Source organism: Prosopis cineraria, unplaced genomic scaffold (genome assembly GCF_029017545.1).
Source record: "Prosopis cineraria cultivar Desert tree isolate PC_DT_omini unplaced genomic scaffold, ASM2901754v1 PC13, whole genome shotgun sequence".
Taxonomy (NCBI): Eukaryota; Viridiplantae; Streptophyta; class Magnoliopsida; order Fabales; family Fabaceae; genus Prosopis; species Prosopis cineraria.
The window spans coordinates 6776331-6795519 of NW_026555344.1; the positions used below are offsets into that span (position 1 = coordinate 6776331).

Here is a 19189-nt window from a genome sequence, read left to right on the forward strand (position 1 = left end):
TGTTTGGCCTTTGAATTGTAGATGTTGGAGTGCAAGCTATAGTGATCTCCAACAATTTCCAAGCTGAATTGATGATGTAATTTTCTTGTAACCTTGGATCAATGATGGATTAGATATCCCCCATTTCAAGTTGAAGGTTAACCCAATAAAGAATGTGACAAATGGTGCCATGTTCTCTTCTTATTGCTGGTTGACTAGTGATTAACTGAAGCAAAATTATCCCAAAACTATAAACATCACTCTTTTTGTTTAGGTTTCCAAAAGTTTGGAATCTACAAAAATGATTATTGTTAGATGTCAAAACAAAAACACACTTTTTCAATAATCATTTCAAATACTTTGAAATTGGTGTGATGAAGATTCAATTTTACCATTTGTGACAAAACATACCAACTTTGATTGACCGGGGACTAACTGTAAATTAAAGCCAAACTAGACAATTGTAAATGTACTCATTTTTTTTATGTTTATTTGTTAGAAAAACTCACTCAGGATCGACATAACCAAGTGTTCCAACGGGGTGGGTTGACATGTAAGTGTCGATGTCATTTACATAAGCTCTAGATAGCCCAAAATCAGAAATCTTGGCTTGTATATTCTCATTTAGTAAAATATTGGAAGTTTTTAAATCTCTATGGACTATTGGTGGCTTACAACCATTATGCAAATAATCTAGTCCTGCATTTCATTAAACAGCCAAATAGGTTAAAATGTATTGATCTAATTAAGTATAGTAGTGGGGAAGAAAATGAGCAAATCAATTTGGACAAATCGATGTAGTAAAAATTAAACATGGTTTTTCTTACCTTGTGCACCATCCAATGCAATTTGAAGCCTCTCATTCCATTTCAAAACATTTGGTTTTTTATCTGCATGATAATTATATTATAGATAAACTTCTTTTGAAACTTCCTTTTAAAATTGGTCAAGCTGTGATTGAGTCCAAAATCTAACTTCCATACAAGGTTTCTTACCTGATAAATGTTGTTGAAGGTTTCCATTAGCCATATATTCATAAATTAATGCCCTCACTATACCTTCTTCACAGTAGCCCATCAGAGAAACTAAATGTCTATGATGAACAACCATTAAGAGTTTTACCTGCAATTCATATTGAACTTGATACATTGTACGTATAATAGTAAACTAATATTAAAGATGTTTAAGTTTCTAAGTGTCTTGTGTAATTATAAAGCTTTTAAGGCCAACTTTAAGGTTCAAAATTTAGGATTTAATCTGACCTCAGATCGAAATTCCATGTAACCCTGCATGGATGATTGAGAGAGTACTTTAACAGCAATTCGAGTACTATTTGTGAGAGTTCCAGAATAAACCTTTCCAAATTCTCCTTCCCCAATCAAGTTTTGAAAGTTATCAGTGATCTTGACTACTTTGGAGTAAGAAACAGCTCAATTTTTTGTTTCCAATAATGATTCATCCTTTGTAGAAACAGTAATAACCACTGCAATATTGATGAAAATAATTAAGGTTCCCCTCATATATATACTTAAGAAATAAAGATTGCATATGAAGAGAAAAATGTTAAAACATAAAAAAGTGTGGCAGTGGCTGACTGGCTGTCAGGTCTTGTGTATTTCTCAACCTATTCAAATGGATTTGATGAGAATGTAAAGCTATGGTAATAAACCGGTTCCAATACTGCTTATAATGTCGGCTGCTTCGGGAATCAACTATCAACCAATTTCAACTATGTTGGCTAGCTCGTTTTGGTTGATGCAAGCCTCCTTATTTCTTAGCCCTTTTACTTGCTCATTAACTCACCCTATTACATATATACGCTAAAACTCCCACTATTTTAAAGAATGCAGGACTTTAAAAAAAAATCTTAATAAAGGGTCAAAATTAAGAAGGTAGAAATACCCAAGCATAAATCAAATATATATTTTTTTTACGCACCTTTAAGATTTTTCATTTTGACGATCCACACCACTGGAGAAACCAAGAGGATTACGATCAAGACTGAAATTGATGCAGTAAGTGGAATAACAAACTTCTTCTTTTTGCATGAATCCGCCAAACAAAGACCAGGATTATCAAACAAACTAAGGGATAAGGTAGAGTATAATTAGTTGACATTCAACACAAACAATGAGAAGTTCAATATTTTTGAAAAATAATCCATGTGTGTGTGCGTGTGTGTGTAGATATTACAAGAATTCTTTCCCAGTTGCATCAAGAGTCAAGACAATTGAGATAGGATCGACCATATTTTTCTACTCATCCAAATGAATTACATTATATTAATTTATATTAATATGATTTTGATTCACAATTATGACAGTTAAAGTTGAATATTCGATGATAGATAAAGATGGGAAACCTCAATCGCAAATTTACATCTGACTTCTCTTTAAGAGCCTTAGGAATTGAGCCCGTTAGCTTGTTGCCAGTCAAATTACTGCAAAAACATTGAGAAATATTTCAATTCATGATCAAAGAAGCCTGGAGTTATTAAGATATTAGTGCATCTTGAACAATTTACTATAAACTCCTGATTTACAGGAGTTTCAACTTTGGCAAATAAGCTAGAAATTCTGGCAGCGATCCTGACAAGTCGTTATACGATAAATCCCTAAATAAAGAAAAAATTAGCACAGTGGAGGCATTTTAACTTCAAAAATTAACTTTGTTATAATTAAATTACTGTTTTATACTTACAATGACTCTAACTCTATAAGTTGTGAGAATGACGTAATCATGTTTCCTGTCAATTTGCTTGCGCTCAAATTCCTGTTGTGGAAAATCATTTAATGCTTATTCATAAACTACACAAAGGATATAGCTCTTGTGCCAGTAATGTAGTTTCAGTAATAGCTCCCTAGTTAAGACTCTTGGAGTGGCATCATATATGAAATTAACTTGCAAAGTTTGATCAAACATTTGGAACAAAAAGAGAGGAAGTGATAATTAGATACACACTATGTGGATAGGAATACTTATAAGGTATAAAAATAAGGCTATACTTATAGATCCAACCCTTTTAAAGTGTCAAGAGAATCAAATGAATTCAGAAGCCAAAAGACTTACACTGAGGTGATCCTTGCATTATCGCCATATCGATACTGTGAACACCGTATTTTGTCCGGGCATTTTTTTTTAAATTTGATAATAAATAATCAAAAAATATAAAAATGAAAAAATAAAATTTAATCCTTTTAGGATTATATTTTCAAAACAAAATTTTTTTTAGTTGATAGGGCTTAATTTTATTTTATTTTATTAGAATTTTATTTCTTTTAGTTCATTAAAATAATCAAAAAAAATCTTGTTTAAATTATTAAAATCTTTCCCAAATTATCTCAATCATCCAAAATATTGGGAGTCAACTTTTGAGAGTTAACTTTTCTCTCTTTAATATTAGTTTTCATTATATATATATATATATATATATACATCTGTGTGTGTGTGTGTCTAAAAATTAAATTAATTAAAAGAAAAAAAAGAAGAAGGCTTATCACAAGCCTTATGCGGTTCACATACACTCACTTTCAACACACAAAAAAAAGAAGACAACCGCACAGCACACACACACGCAAAGAAAAGAGTCAGAGACTCATGCAGAAAAAGAAACACATGCACGTACAAAGAAGCAAAGAAAAGCAAATGCTGGACACTCACGTGAGCAGAAAAAACTGGACAGCAGCAAAAGCAAAACAGAAGTGCAGCATGCACGAAAAAAGCAGAAAAAGCCGAGAAAGAGGGAAGAGAGATAGAGAGCATGAAAGGTAGAACACAGCGGGATAGAAGAAAGAAGAAATTAGAGAGCAAAAAGAGAGCACAGAAAAATGAAGAAGAAATTTGAGACGGAGACATAGGAGAGCAGAGCGAGAAAGCACGTAAACTCTCCTCACACGCAAGCTTCCTTGTTTCTACTCTAAAAGGGATGAAGAAAATAGAAAGAGGAGGAGAAAAATGGGAGGAATGGAAGAAAACAAAAAAAACAGAGCATGGAGATAAGGAGAGACAGGAACGTTTCAACGTGAGAGAGAGGGACCGAGAAGGAGACGAGCTTTTTCCTGAAAAAAGAAGAGTGGGAGAGCAGGAGCAAGAGACCGAGAGAGATGAGTCTTCTTCTGAAAAGGAAATAAAGACTGACTAGACCGAGGAAGGAGACTGATCCAAAACTGAAAAAAGAGCCAACAACGTGAGAGAGAGAGCCAGAAATGAGAAGCAGGGATGGTGAAGACAAAAACAGAGTAAAAACACGCTGGTAATGGGACTTTCAGCAAGATGAGAAAAGGAAAAGAAGAGAGAGACTGAGAGAGAGTGAAACAGAGCATAAGAGACGCAGGAGAGAGAGGGAGAAAGAGACTGAGAAAGAGAGAGCACGAGACCGAGAGAGGAGGAGCAGAACACAGCTAGACGAAAAATGAAGAAATAAAATAGATCATAAACAGACCAGAAAACTCAGAAGGAGGAGAGAAAAACTGAGGAAAGAAAGCACAAAAAAAACAGAGCACACACATGAGGTTGGAGGGAGAGCAAGAGAGAGAGAGAGACAGAGACGGAGAATGAAAAGGAAGCTACAATAAAGAGCTTCACGCTGTTGGAAGGGGACTTCATTGACATCACCACCATCTCCTTTCCTGCGGATTTCACTTGAAGCTGTGAAGGTATTGCTTCTAAGAGTGCTTAGACTGAGTTAATGGCGTTCAACTATGGCTTCATCGTCAGGTAAAATTCTGCTACCTGTTAAAGGTTTGGGCTAACCTATTATTATTTGCTTTTACTTTAGTAATTGAATATGAAAACTAAAAGTGGCTTCGTGTTGAGTTCATGGTCTAATGAACTCTGATTGATTATTCATGGAGGTTCAGATTAATGGTTTCTCAATGCCATTTTATTTTGAAGTTTTCAAATAATGAACTTCATGATTCCAGGTCACAAATTATTATTTTCAATTTTGCTGTCTCTGCAATTATTAATTTGTTTTATGTCCCCATTAATTGTGATGAAACAATTGTTATAATTGCAGTGATAATTTTTGCTACAGGTGGCCTTGAAATTTCATTTCATTATAGTTATAATTTCTATTATGACTATTTGCGTTTATCATATTGTAGTGTTTTAGTTTCTTCTTTTACATGCCCTGCATAATTTCTTCTTGCTTGTTATCGCAGATGTCACGATTATTAATTTGTATATACTGCCCATTATTGAAATTAACTCTCTTTTTATACTAAATGTTTAAGTCCCATGTGAGATTTCAAAAATCTTCGTAGAGACTTAAATTAATCACATTATCGTGCAGGATAATAAATCCTCGCAGATATCGTATTCACAATTTGTATGGTAAATACATAAACGAATTTTGTAAATAAAATAATAAACATTTTTTTATAATATTAATTAATTAAGTTAATAATTATATTGTCTAATTAGATTTTATGGTCAAGTGAGATTTTTGAAAATTCGTAGACTTTTAAGATAATCGTACTACCGTGTGAGTTAATAAGGCTTTGCAGGTATAACGATTAAGATTTTTATATGCGTTGTATAATTACGCATTAAAATACATTCAAAGTGAATTATTTAATCTTTTATCGTGTGAGACTTTGAATCTCTGCAGATATTTAGGATAATCTCGTATCGTGTAAATCAATAAGATTTCACAGATACGAGAGCAAAACTTATATATTAAAATTAAATCTCCTTTTATAATCCAAAGTAATAATTTATTTAAGTTTCATGTGAGATTTCAAGAATCTTTATAAGGACTTAAATTAATCACATTATCGTGTGGGATAATAAGTCCTCGCAGATATAGTGATTCTTAATTTCTATATTAAATAAATAATTTTTGCAAATAATCACATAATACAATTTAGAAAAATTAATTAATCAAATTAATGAATTTAAGTTGTAACCACATTTACCAATTATATCTTTAGTCATGTGAGATTTTTGAATCTCCGTAGACTTCTAAAATAATTGTATTATCGTATGAATCAATAAGACTCTGCAGATATAACGATTAAGTTTTTAAAATATATATATATATATATATATATAAGTTACATATTACATTAATTAAATTAAAGACGTATTTAAATTTAATTCCTTTATTGTGTGAGATTTTAGAATCTCTGCAGATATTTAGGATAATCATATTACCGTATAAGTCAATAAGGCTATACAGGTATGATGATTAAAATTCTTTAAAAACATATATACATACTTAAGTGAAATTATTATTAACACTTAAAGATATACATAATAATATAAATAAATAAATTAAATGGCCAAACTCTTTTATCGTGTGAGATTTCAGAATCTTCGCAGATATTTAGAGCAATTGCATTATCATATGAACTAATAAGGTTCTGCAGGTACTGCGACTAAAATTCCCAATCATAAAACATAAAGAAAAATAATGTTAAACTCTTTTCTTTCTTTATTCCAAAAATTCAAAAATGGAGAAAATAATTAAAATTAAATTATCTTTTGCAATTTAAAACACACATATCAAAATTTCAGAAATTGTTTTATTTGCAAAATGGTGAATTATTTCTAATTAATTTCTTTTCAAAAAAATATTTTCACCAACAAACTTTTAAGCCTGAACTACGTGGACTTTGATCCCCATCACAGGGTACGTAGGCCTCAGAGTCAGATTCTAAGTCAAGTCCGTCCTCCCTTGTAAATAAATAAACATTTCTCACCTAATTCTTATCATTTTTATATCAAACACATGAATATAAAAGGGATAATTAAAATAATTATAAAACCATATTAAAAAAGCACAACGAACTTCAGGTAACCGTTCTGACGAATAGGTGTTGTGGGGTGCCTAACACCTTCCCCACACTCAACCGACTCCCGAACCTATTCTCTGATTTCGCAGACCACCCTTATCCTCCATTAATCGGTTTCCTGAGATTTACCTCAAAATCTCGATGGCGACTCCTCATTCGATCCGGTTCCCGTCGCGAAGGCCGGGACCTCCGCTCGCGTGCCGTCCGTGTCGCATTTTTTCAGGTACGATAGATACGAGAACTGCAGCCTAGTCTTTCCCATGCAAGTTTTGGAACACAAGGATCTCCTTGCCAATCTGATTTGATCTTGTATGTCTTTTTAATGTCCATGATAGCATCCACTAGTATCACTAATTACGAAGAGGGTCTTAAAGTCAAATCTTAGTTAGATTCAACTATATATATAAAGCACATATATATAGGCCCAAAAGAAAAGGGACAAATTAAGGGGAAAATCATAACTATTGAGCTATAGAAATAATTGAATGAGGAATAAAGGCATTGTATACCATCTTGCTTGTCCGTCGGGAAGGTAACGGAGATATCAGTTTAAAAGCCTCAAAAGCAATGAGGATGGGGGGAGCATCGGATTCTAATGTTGCACTAATGTTAAAACGAACATAACCTTGAGCTGCATTTTGAGGAACAATGGTCTATCGCTTCAAGTATTCAAGAGTTAAAGGTTGGGAGAGGATGTTTTGATCATTGAAAGTGATATTAATTATTATTTTATGCCCATGGGGAAGCTTCTTAGTCTCAAAAAAGTGAAAGAAGACAAAGTATTTGGAAGATCTGTCAAGGTCTTGCCATATAGAGTCATAATCAAAGTACAAAGCAAAGGAAGTATTGAAAGATTGGACTGCGGATCCAAGTATACCTGCAGGTAATTTATAAGAATCGTTTATGCCTTGAGTATGAATATCTACAGAGCTATTGAATGGATGCCATGATTTAACATTAATCTGGCGCCACATGCGATCGTAGATGTCATCCTTGTACCTACACGACAAGATAATAGATAAATGAATTTAAGGATCGGATTGCTTGTATACGGACTCATGCATACTTGCATTAAATTCTTAAAGAGAACTAGATCAACATGAATGGTTAGGGAATTTGTTCACCTGATGAATCTATTGGTGTTTGAAGTAAAGCTAAAATCAAAACTTCCTAGCAAGTACATTAATGGTTGAGAAGACAAGGGGGTTTGATAAATGGAATTGCTCAAAGGTCGAAGTTCTAAAGCCGAAATGTAAGGTATTGATCCTGCGACTAATTTTACAAGGCACACATGTATGGTATCAACTGTTGGAGTATGGATAATCTCAGTGACATAAGCATGTGTTCCGTCGTCAATGGTGTCCCAATAATTGACTTCCACGTACAAGTCAAAAGATGGATTTGGTTTTTGCCATCATAATTTCCATACATGAAGCATGCTCTAATAAGATACGTGTTGTTCTTGCCTTGTTTTCGTTTTAAGTTGTAGCAGTTCCTTCTTCCTTCTAGGAAGCTTCTGAGCCAAATCAAAAGTCCCCCAAAAGTATCAAAATCTCTGTTTGTGCTCAATGAAACCTTAAAATTTGTACCAGTTTCAGTAAAATTCGAATCAGTCTGATACCAGATTCTAGTTCTCCGCATCCAAATAATTATTTGGTGATCCACAGTCGATGCTTATAAAATCTGACACAAAAAGTTGCTTCTTATTATTATTATTATTATTATTATTATTATTATTATTATTATTTGGTGAAAACAAAAGTGGCTTATTATTATTATAGCTCCTATGGAGTAGACTTATTTATTAATAAGTCCCTTGCAATTTAGAAATCACAACCAAGAATTTGAATGTAATTTGAACTTAAAGTGTAAAGACAATAATGCTCCTATTAAAAATAGATTATATCAATCAAATAATTTACAATTACTTCATCACTAATTTAAAATTATCACTTCAACTTTTTACAACTATAATTTCAACTTTTTACATCAAATATTCAAAACTTTTAACCATTGGATATGTGAAGTTATAGTTATAAAAAGTTAAAATGATAGTTATAAATTAACAATGAAATAATTGTAAATAATTAGTGTTAAATTTTGTTAGTAATACATAATCAGTTTAATTATTAAATATATGAAATTATCGTTATAAAAAGTTAAAGTGATAATTATAAATTACTGATGAAGTAGTTGTAAATAATTAATGTTAAACTTGTTAATAATGCATAATCGATTTAACTATTAAATATGTAAAGTTATTGTTGAAAAAAGTTGAAGCAATAGTTGTAAATTACTGATAAAGTAATTATAAATTATTTGATTGATATAATATATTTTTCACAGGACATTATTGTCTTCTAACCCCTAATTTTAAATTATACTCAAGTTTCATGAGACTTAATTATAATTTTTAAATTTTATAAAATTTATTTATAAATAAATCTACTCCATGAAATTTATACATCATTTTCCCAAAAAGTTTCAAGAGAACAAACGCATTGGAAAGACCCATCAAGTGAAAGGAATGAGTGAGCGGGAACAAAACATTCAAATTAAATTCTTTTAATATAAAAAATTTTTGAATTAATCAAAATAAAAAATAAAGTTAAAAAATTTGTTTATATCAAATATAAGAAAATATTATTAATTGTTAGAATAAATTAAAAGCATATTAGGAAAAATTATCACTCCATATTAGTAATACTCCCTGCAGTTCTATTTATAAATTACTTTTAGTATTTTCACTAAAATCAAAGGAAATTTTAAATTTTATTAACTTTATTTAAAAATTTAATAAATTTTTAACTTTACACCTATTAAATATACTCCCTTCAATCTTTTTAGATGTTACTTTTAACTAACTCATCAAAACCAAGATGAGTTAGTTAGAATAATAAAATTATCTTAAAAATAAATCACTTGCCAATTTTATCCCTACATTTAAAAAAGAGTGACTTGATATGTGAAAAGAAATTTCTTAAAAATTAAAATATTGCACTTCTTTTAAAAATTTACTAGAGAGTACTTTTAGAAGTGTACATCAAAACTTACCAAAACTAAGAGAAAATGACTTATATAATTGACCAGAGGGAGTACATACTTTAAAAATTAAATACTCAAGCATTTAATAACATTATCAATGTTTAATATGGCGCAAAAGAATGAAGATGAACACAATAATTATTGAAATGTTCTATAAATAGGACAAAAAAATACTCTCTTTCTGCCCTATAAATAGAATCAAAAAAGTATTACTTAATTAGTGCACTAAAATCTTAGGAGTGAATAAAAAGAAAGGAAAGGATTGAGCAGTAGTTAGGTTGGGGTGTTACCAGGACGAGGATTATCTTTGGGGAGTTCCCTTCCATAAAGCATAATTGTGTTGTCAAGATCAAGGAAGAGTACTTAAGGATAGAATCCGTTGCGATGCCTTTTCCATGTGCTTTGTTGTATGTGTACAGGCTAGCTTTATGTCACGGGCTGAGAGTCTGGCGCAGCACACGACGCCCGTGCGGTGTCCCGAGAACCCCATAATCCCCAAGACAAGCTTTACCACATACAAATCACACTGGTTTCGCCCTACCATGGGCTCATCAGGGAAGCGGCACTAGCCTCCGACCAGTTGTGCACTTAGCCCGAAGACTAAGGCAGAATGCACCCAAATGCCAATGTCGCCCTCTTTACCTATATTGTGCGAGGCTAACCAACGGATCGTTCATTATCTTGGTCTTTACACGGTCACGAAGATATCATTCGTGACACTCTCCCACACCCAATCTAGCACGCCCTCATGCTAGGGGAGAAAGACTCTGCCCAAGGATTGCACGTACAATACTGCCATAACACATCAGCTCACTGCTGAATGGCCACCCGAGTCCTGCACTCTTCGGACCCACTCACACCCGCGAGCCAACAGGAGTGGAGTTAACCATGGTCAACCTTCCCGCCCAAGTCCCTATTTTTGGACCCACCTACACCTCGCAGGCTTTTGGAGCGGTGCCAAGGTCAACTAGTCCCAACGTGGGACTCCACAGGCACACGGCAGTAAAGTACGTCCCGCTCTGATACCACTCTGTCACGGGCTGAGAGTCTGGCACAACACACGGTTCCCGTGCGGCGTCCCGAGGACCCCATAATCCTTGAGACAAGCCTTACCACATACGAATCACTCTGGTTTCGCCCTGTCATGGGCTCATCAGGGAGGCAGCACTAGCCTCCAATCAGTTGTGCACTTAGCTCGAAGACCAAGGCAGAACGCACCTAAATGCCAATGTCGCCCCCTTTACCTATATTGTGCGAGGCTAACCAGCGGATCGTTCATTATCTTGGTCTTTACACAGTCACGAAGATATCATTCGTGACATTTAGCTCATGAATATAATGAAATATAAAGCAATTTTGGTTAAGCAATAAAAGATAAGAAGAGGAAGAGCGTTGACAAACAAATTAAGAAAATAGATGAGAAGAAGAATAGAGATGAACTTGCCTGAGAAGCTCGAGATTCCAAACCAAGTTAACTGAAAGGAAGATGAGCTGTGATTTGAGTAGCATACGGTACCTATATATATCTTTTTATATATAGGAAAAAAGGAGAACCCAAAAAAAAAAGATAAGTTGGAGTGAGGGAAGTGTTGCGTGCTATTAAGTCGACCATGCTGGCAGAAGTCCAATTTTTCTCTTTGTCTTTTTTGTACGTTGACCGAAGAAAATGGGGAACATGTTTTGGGCGGGAAATTAAAGTCGATAATTTGTCACCATAAATGAAAGATGTTAAAAATAAAGACTTTTAGTCCTTCTTCTTCTTCTTCTTCTTTCTTTTTTTGGTCAAAAAAACAAAGACTTAACTTCATGGTGACAAATCATCGACTGAGCCAAACCATTCTAGAAAACAAGTAACAACCCTGGTGAAGCAATTCGGTCAAAGTGTTTGAATTTCGGTGGAACTAGCTAAACGTACAGTACGTCAACGTCACGAGCCTCGACCCCTTGAGCTACTGAACTACAACGTAAACTAGACGCGGTGCTCAAAGAAAGGCGACATATTCATCTTAGAATTTACGGTTGGACTTGTTCTTTCATTGATAAAAAATATTTTCGTCCCTTAATATTATTCAAATAATAGGAGGAAACTATTATTATTAATTATTAATCAACAGTAAAAATTATATACTACAAATTTTGTATAAAAATTAATGAAGTCCTTTTAATTATTCCTCTCATGATAAAAGAAATCATGCAAGCACCTTTCTCTTCATTGAACTTTAATTTGTCATGTTATACGGAATTAATATCCTCTGTTAGACCATTCTCGTGGATGAAATACTGGTATTTCTTTTTAAAATATTCATATAATTTCTGTTCAGTTTGTTACAATGAAAGCCATGCAAGCATCATGCATTCGTGCATATGGTTGACTCGGTCAAAAGAAAACAATTTGTAGTTTTTAATCCATTAATTAAAATTTAAAAGATGTTTTGTTCTTTGGTGTGATAGGATTAAAAAATAAACCACATTATTTATTATTCGTAAATAGTGCAATTTGTATAAATTAAATATTATATATTAATTTGACGTGACACCCTTGAATTTTCGTTAACTTCTTTAATCTCATGGGTAGTGTTAAAAAGGATCGGTTGCTGCGTAAAAAAGAAGAAAAGAACATGGTGTAACACCACAGTAAGAAGAGACATTTAATTACTCTGGTTAAAGAAATAACCGCGACAAATGAATTTTCTCTTGAAAAAAAAAGAAGCAAATGCATATATATGTAACAATCATGACTGCTATGGTTTTCGACAACCACTGAAATTAATAGCAAAGACAAGCAACAGCAATTGCCACGCGGTTTGTTTAAAAAAAGAAAAAACGCGACAATATCATGATCTCATAATTTTATTGACCGTTTCAAACTTTTTGGGATCACTTAACTAAATACAAATTATGTGACGGATGTATCTTTATCAACAAGTTGTATTTAATTATGAATATCAATATTTCATTTAAAAAATAAACCTGACCAGCGAAGAATTCTTTCTCTCCAACTTCTCATACATGAAACATATTAAATTTTTTTTGGGGTAATACTGAACTTATAGTTTCATATTTAATTTGAAGAATATTTTTAGTTCTGCTAAACCAAAACGTGTGGTGCAAGTAAATTTTATTCGTCTCCAACTTCTCATAAAATTTTTACGGCCAAGTAATGTATGAGAGAAACTTAAGTCATGTTTGGTACATTAGAATTGGATCCAAGAGAAATGGAATTGGAATTGGAATCATGTTTTCAATTGTTTGGTATGCATGAATCCAATTCCTTATGGATTCCAATTCTACCAAAATACCTAGAATTCAATTCCATCTCCATCATAATGGAATTGCCACAATTTCATGGAATTGTCATAAGTGCCCCACATACACACTCCATCATGATGGCTGAGTTTTTTATTTTTTTTTATAAGGGCATTTTGGTCTTTATCTATTTTAAATACATATATTTATTAATATTATATTCAGATTCCATCTTCATACCAAACACACTTTTAAAACTCAATTCTATTCCGATTCCGATTCCAATTCCAATTCCGATTCCAATTTCAATTTCATTAAAAACTCTTCCTTCATACCAAACGAGGCCTTAGATTATCTTAGTTTGCTCAAACTAACGTATTATTATATAAATTGCAGAACAAATCCAATGTAGTGATCAACAGAACTAAACAAAATAATGGCTCGCATTAACATTTGAAAATTATAATGAGACTTGGCAAATACTATTGATTAGCGTGCCAAAGCAATAACTGCCACTGTGGATGCAAGAGATTACTGTGATGCATGATACAAAAATAATAATTAGGCCAATGATCACGTAGTTTAGTAGCTTATAAGCTTTTCAATAAGTGAAAGGTTACAGGTTTGATCTGACTTGTAATCTTAATACTTGCTCCTCTAATTCAAAAAAAAAAAGGAAAAATTACATTTAGGTTCCACATAAAAAATTTATTATCAAGAAATTTCATAAAATTTATAAAATACTCTCAAGTCTCAAATTTTGTGTATTTATAACTTAACTAAGGGCATTAACAATTGAGCAATAACCATTAACAACTTATTTAGAAAATGACAATTTGTAATAGTAAATTATAAATAGCCATTATTCAATTGTCAATACTCTTAGTTAAGTTATGAATGCGCAGGTTTTGGAACTTGAAAATGTTTTATAAATTTCATGAAACCTCTTCATAATAAATTATTTTATGTGAGATCTAGATATAATTTTTTCTTAAAAAAAAAATGACAACCAGCTAAGTGTTCACAAGTTGTGGGCTCCAACAAGAAATCCTTGAGCTGTGATAGAAATCATGACGTAGATGAGAAGCCAAGCCCATAAAAATGTCATATTCGGGCCCAAATAATGTCACTTTTGTTTTTTCATAGGCCCAAATAAAAGAGTTTAACTTCACCAGATTGCACTTTGTAGTACATGTTTTGGCCAATAAGAAGTACAAAATGATTCAATAACTCAATATGCGGACCAGAAATGATTAATTTGAAATCTATATCTATATGTTCAATAAGTTTTCAACAAATATTTGGTTTATGGACAGCTGTTTTGAGAAATTCAATGAAATATAATTACTAAAAAAAATTAATTGTGAGAAAGTCACGAGCCCGGAGAGGCTTTTCAAACGGATCGTTAAGGTAACAATATTCTTTATTAGTTAATTGTTAATTAAATATTATTTATTCTTTCGTTTATTTGTTATGTTTATTAATTAAATACGATGTATTTTTTTTTACATTTTAACATTTTTTTTATTTATTAATATAGGGAAAGTGTGTAGCAATGGACATTAGGAAGTCGTGCTCACCAATGAAAATGAAGGAGGGGTGGAATCATAGACATAGGCTCTTCTACAGTTACAATGTCTCGACCCAGCCCAAGTAAACGAAGAAAGCCTTTTTGGTTGAACCGATAAAGGAAGTGGCTGCAAATAATCCTCCTAAAATCAATCCCAATAACAAAGATAAGTTTCTACGGTGGTGGTGGTACACCTCGAAGCAACGAGTAATGAATTTATTATTTTATTTATATTATTTTTTGAAATATACTTTTCTGGCTTTTTACTTCTTTTATTTAATTATCTACTTCTAATCTCTTTTTTTGTTTTCATTTCAATTATCTACACCTCCAATTACAAATTCAAACAAATCACTATTATTTAAAATAAATATAAATAAAATTTAAAATATAAAAACCACATAAATATTGTAAAAACACCAATCAAATTGATAAGAAAATCACAAATTTTTTTTTAATATATTAAATTAATAAAATTTTTGCAAAGAAAATCCATTTCTTTCATAACTTCAAAAAACTTAGTAGTGGTTCAGCAAACTACTATGAACATTCCAAATAACATTTTAAATTTGGTGCTGGAGGGAAATTCGATTTTTTCAATTTTACAAGGTTTACTGGCCAAATCTCAAAATTTTAAATTTTCATCGGTTAATCTGCTACAAAAGTTGGCGCCAAATTTAAAATTTCGAAATTCGTAGCTGTTTACAAGTGCTACAATGTTTTTACCAAAATAAAAAAATTGCTCACAAAACTTATGGGTTAACCTTGGCAGCGTTTCATTTGCAGTGGTTTCACTTTAATTTTGAGGAAGCAGTTTGTATTACTATTGCAATTCACCTCGCTATGGTACACTTAGTAATAATTTGCCAAGCCACTGTCATCCTACCTCATGGCGATTAAAACCGCTACTATAGGGGAGGGGGGGAAAAAGTTGTCCTGAATGTCGTCATAAGCTCACGTAGGCTACATTCATGTCTTTTGCACACACAAAAAGGGGGGAAAAAATATACAAGTGGTCCTTTTTGGAATAATTTTGTGATTGAATCAGCTAGAGTTATGCAAAAAATTTTTAATTCCATACAACTTAATTTAATTCGAACAAATTTGGTCTGATTCAATCTTATAAGAAGATTGACCCAAAGGATGAAATGGACCAATGAGATTGAACTTTAATTTTGTATTGGACTAAATAGAGAACTGAGTCTTCAAATCACTTAATAGAGCTGTCAATTAAAATCAGTCTAACTTTTGAAGGGCCAGAGCCTAAACAAGTTGGCTCTAATAAGTTCAATTATACTTTAAGGCTTCCTTTTACAAGACTTAACCCTAATCCTCAAGGCTAAAGGGGCTTCAGCCCTTTTTTTTCTTTTTTAATTTAAAATTTTAAAAAATATATTTATAATTCTAAAAAAGTTATTTTACATAAAATTAAATTAAAAAATAAATTTAAATTAATTTACACCACAATAAATAAAGAAAACTTAAACATTTAGGTTTAATATCAAATAACAATATCAAAATTAATACCAATAAAAATTAAACTTGACTAACATTATCAGCTAAATCTTAATGAATGAATGGAGAGAGACAAATGAGTTTAATATGTTTATTTTTTTTATACATGTTGAAATTAAATCGTATCATCTATTATCCTAAGAAGGAATCTAGATTCTTTGCTTGCTGCACCCTCAAACTAATCTGGACCCTACTTTAGAGGGACCTTATTGCAGTACAAGTACTATAGGAAGCCCCTTGGAGGCTTTTATATCACTGTTGCACTCCCTAAGGATCGAACACACAATTCCAAGGAATGCTGACCAAGTCCCAACTACTATGGCCAAGCACCCATTAATATATGTTCATTTTTTTAGTTATATATTTAATTTTTTATTTTTATATTATATTTTAAAAAAAATAAAAGGGCTTAAAAGAACTGATACTTTTATTATCGAGCTTAAAAGGGCTAGCCCCTTTTAAGCATGAACTATCATTTTTCTTTCTAAAATAGTAGCCCAGCCTTATTTATTTTTAGGCTTAAAAGGGCTAACCCGATGGGCTCAACCTTATTTGACAGCTTTACCAATTAGTGCAATCTAATCCTATAAAATTGGTTTAATATAATTATAGTTATTTTTAATAGAGTTGATTTAGTTAAATGTGGAGCTTGAGTGTTGAGATGAATGCAACGTTTCTTGCTTCCTTTCATAATTTCTCTAGAGTTTTCTCATTCACTCTTCAATTTCTTGTCTTCACGATGCAAGACATAAGCAGTAAAGAATCAACAATACAATTTTTTGAATTGTAACTAAAATATTTTTTTATCATTGAAGATTGTTATAGATTTATTATAATTAGCTTTTAATGTTTTGTGAAAAAATTGTATATAATTATAAATATTTTTATTATTTTAACTGAATTTATTAAGTTAAAATGAATTGTTACATTTTATTAAAAAATAAAAGTAAAGTAGAATATCGAACTATGGAGCAATGTTTAAAGATCCAGACTGACCCGAATGGTCAAACCAGTTGAATTGTCGCCCATTAAAGAAAGCGGGCTGAGTCAACCAATTAACCCGTAAGCTATTGACCCGAGTCAAATCATCTGGAACCGAACGAGTTTTATAAACCCAAAAAAGAATCGAAACCCATAACAGGTTTGTATGGGTCACAAGCAAGTCAAAAGGAAGGATAAGATTGGTATTTTTAAAATAAAAAAAACCCTTATCGGGTTCTCGCTTGGATCAGCCGGATCGAGCCTTAACACCCACATGCAACTAGACTCAAAATTCAGAAAGAAATCAGCGTCTCAATCTTCTCTTCTCTGTTCTCTCTTTGTCTCATATGGTGGATTCTGCTGTTCTAGTCAGTCATTGCACATCGCCTCCTCAAATCTCAGCCATTTGGGTTTCATTTCTGTGGGTCTTCACCGTTCAACCAGTCAGCCATTTAGGTTCTTTCTTCGTCTTCTTCACCATTTCTGTGGGTCTCTTCTCTATTCTCTCTCTATCTTGTGTCTCTCCTTCCTATCCATTTGAGTTTTGCTTTTAGCTTCTTGGTTGACTCTTGCCCAGGCGTGCAGCTGTTGGAGATACCGAGACAGTTAGACGGCGTCGAGCTCAACATCCTTCATTCTTCATCTTCTTCATTGATCGCTGATCGCTCTCTCTCTCTCTCGTCCTGGTGAGATTTTCTATCTCCCTTATCTATCTCTCTACCCAATCTAATCTAATGCCCATGATTCTAAATAGCAAATTAGCAATGAATGAATGCTGATGGATGAACTTTTTTTTTTATTGTCTGAGCTATTTATTGCAAGATGAAAGATTATTGAATGGATGAAGAGGAATTTGTTTTTTATTGTCTAAGAGTTGTTTATTGCAAATAGAGGTTTTATTTTTTTTTCTAGTGATTATGCCTGAATTCTAATCCATTCGAGACTCTTGTACTGTGTTATCTGCTCTGTAATTTATTCATGAACATGGTTATAATTAATTAATTATATTCATATTGTCTTAATTCATTTGAGACTTGAGAGTTGTTTATTGACAAAATAGGAAAGCTATATTCATATTGTCTGTCTGCTTTTAATTTGTTAATTTACTTGTTTAGGTGTAGAAAATGTCATCATCTGATCATGCATCTACTGCTACATCTACTCAATCTGTTAGTTAAATTAGATCCTATATAAGAGCATTGCACTCAAATACCAAACAAAAAGGAAGATGGCAAACCTTGCTTAAAATGCTTGTATTGTGCAAAGAAATTTACTAGTTGGGGAATTAATAGATGAAACAACACCTTGCTAGGAAAAGAGGAGATGCTATTAGTTGTAAAAATATGCCTCATGATGTTCGCTTTCAATTGGAAGAAAATTTGAAAGAGATTGAGGGAAAGAGAACAAAAAAACAAGATAACCCAATAAAAATAAAGGATAGTCTATTTAGAGGGAATGATTCAAATATGGAAGAAATAGCTCCTCCACAGTCTCAAGAAAGGGTAATTGAAGCAAATGTTCCAAGTTCTTCTCAATCAAGAAAAAGGAAGGCATTTGAATCTGTAGAGAAGTTCTTTGCCCCAAGGACAACCCCGAGTGAACAACCAGGAATAAGAAGTGCATTTGTAAGTAAAGAAACTTTACATTAGTAGGTGGTTATATGATTGTTGTATTCCAATAAATACTGTGAATTCCATTTACTACCAACCTATAGTAGATGCTATTGCTGCTATTGGTCTTGGTTATAAAGCCCTAAATTACCATACTGTGAGAAGTAAAATGTTGCAAGACATGAAGAAGGAGGTTCAGTTACTAGTTGATGAATGCAGAAGTTTTTGGGCTGAAACTAGTTGTACTATAATGGCGGATGGTTAGCAAGATCAAAGAAATAGGCAATTAATTAATTTTCTTATTTATTATCCTAAAGGAATTGTTTTATTAAATCTGTTAATGCCTCAGATATAGTTAAGGATGCTCAAAATCTTTGCAATTTATTTAGGGACATGGTTGTATTTGCTGGTGTAAATAATGTTCTTCATCTAATAACTGATAATGC

At 32.3% G+C, this 19189-nt stretch overlaps 1 protein-coding gene across 1 annotated transcript; it reads right to left on the reverse strand.

Annotated features, from left to right (window-relative positions):
* Nucleotides 1-484: 484 nt before the first annotated feature.
* LOC129289831 (putative leucine-rich repeat receptor-like serine/threonine-protein kinase At2g19230) lies at nucleotides 485-8417 on the reverse strand. The gene is made up of 11 exons (XM_054926598.1): nucleotides 8230-8417; nucleotides 7654-7775; nucleotides 7286-7407; nucleotides 2666-2751; nucleotides 2522-2593; nucleotides 2342-2419; nucleotides 1918-2063; nucleotides 1242-1387; nucleotides 975-1101; nucleotides 807-869; nucleotides 485-678 (listed from the first exon to the last, which is right to left on the reverse strand). The coding sequence occupies exons 1-11, from the start codon at nucleotides 8415-8417 to the stop codon at nucleotides 485-487; spliced, it is 1344 nt and encodes a 447-aa protein (XP_054782573.1).
* Nucleotides 8418-19189: the final 10772 nt, after the last annotated feature.

Excerpts from the sequence above, each read along its gene's own strand:
- LOC129289831 (XM_054926598.1), bottom strand. The coding sequence starts at position 8,417 with ATGCGGAGAACTAGAATCTGGTATCAGACTGATTCGAATTTTACTGAA. Across the intron at positions 1,102-1,241 it reads ACATGGAATTTCGATCTGAG|GTAAAACTCTTAATGGTTGT; the intron begins GTCAGATTAAAT and ends TATGAATTGCAG. Across the intron at positions 870-974 it reads CCTTCAACAACATTTATCAG|ATAAAAAACCAAATGTTTTG; the intron begins GTAAGAAACCTT and ends ATTATCATGCAG.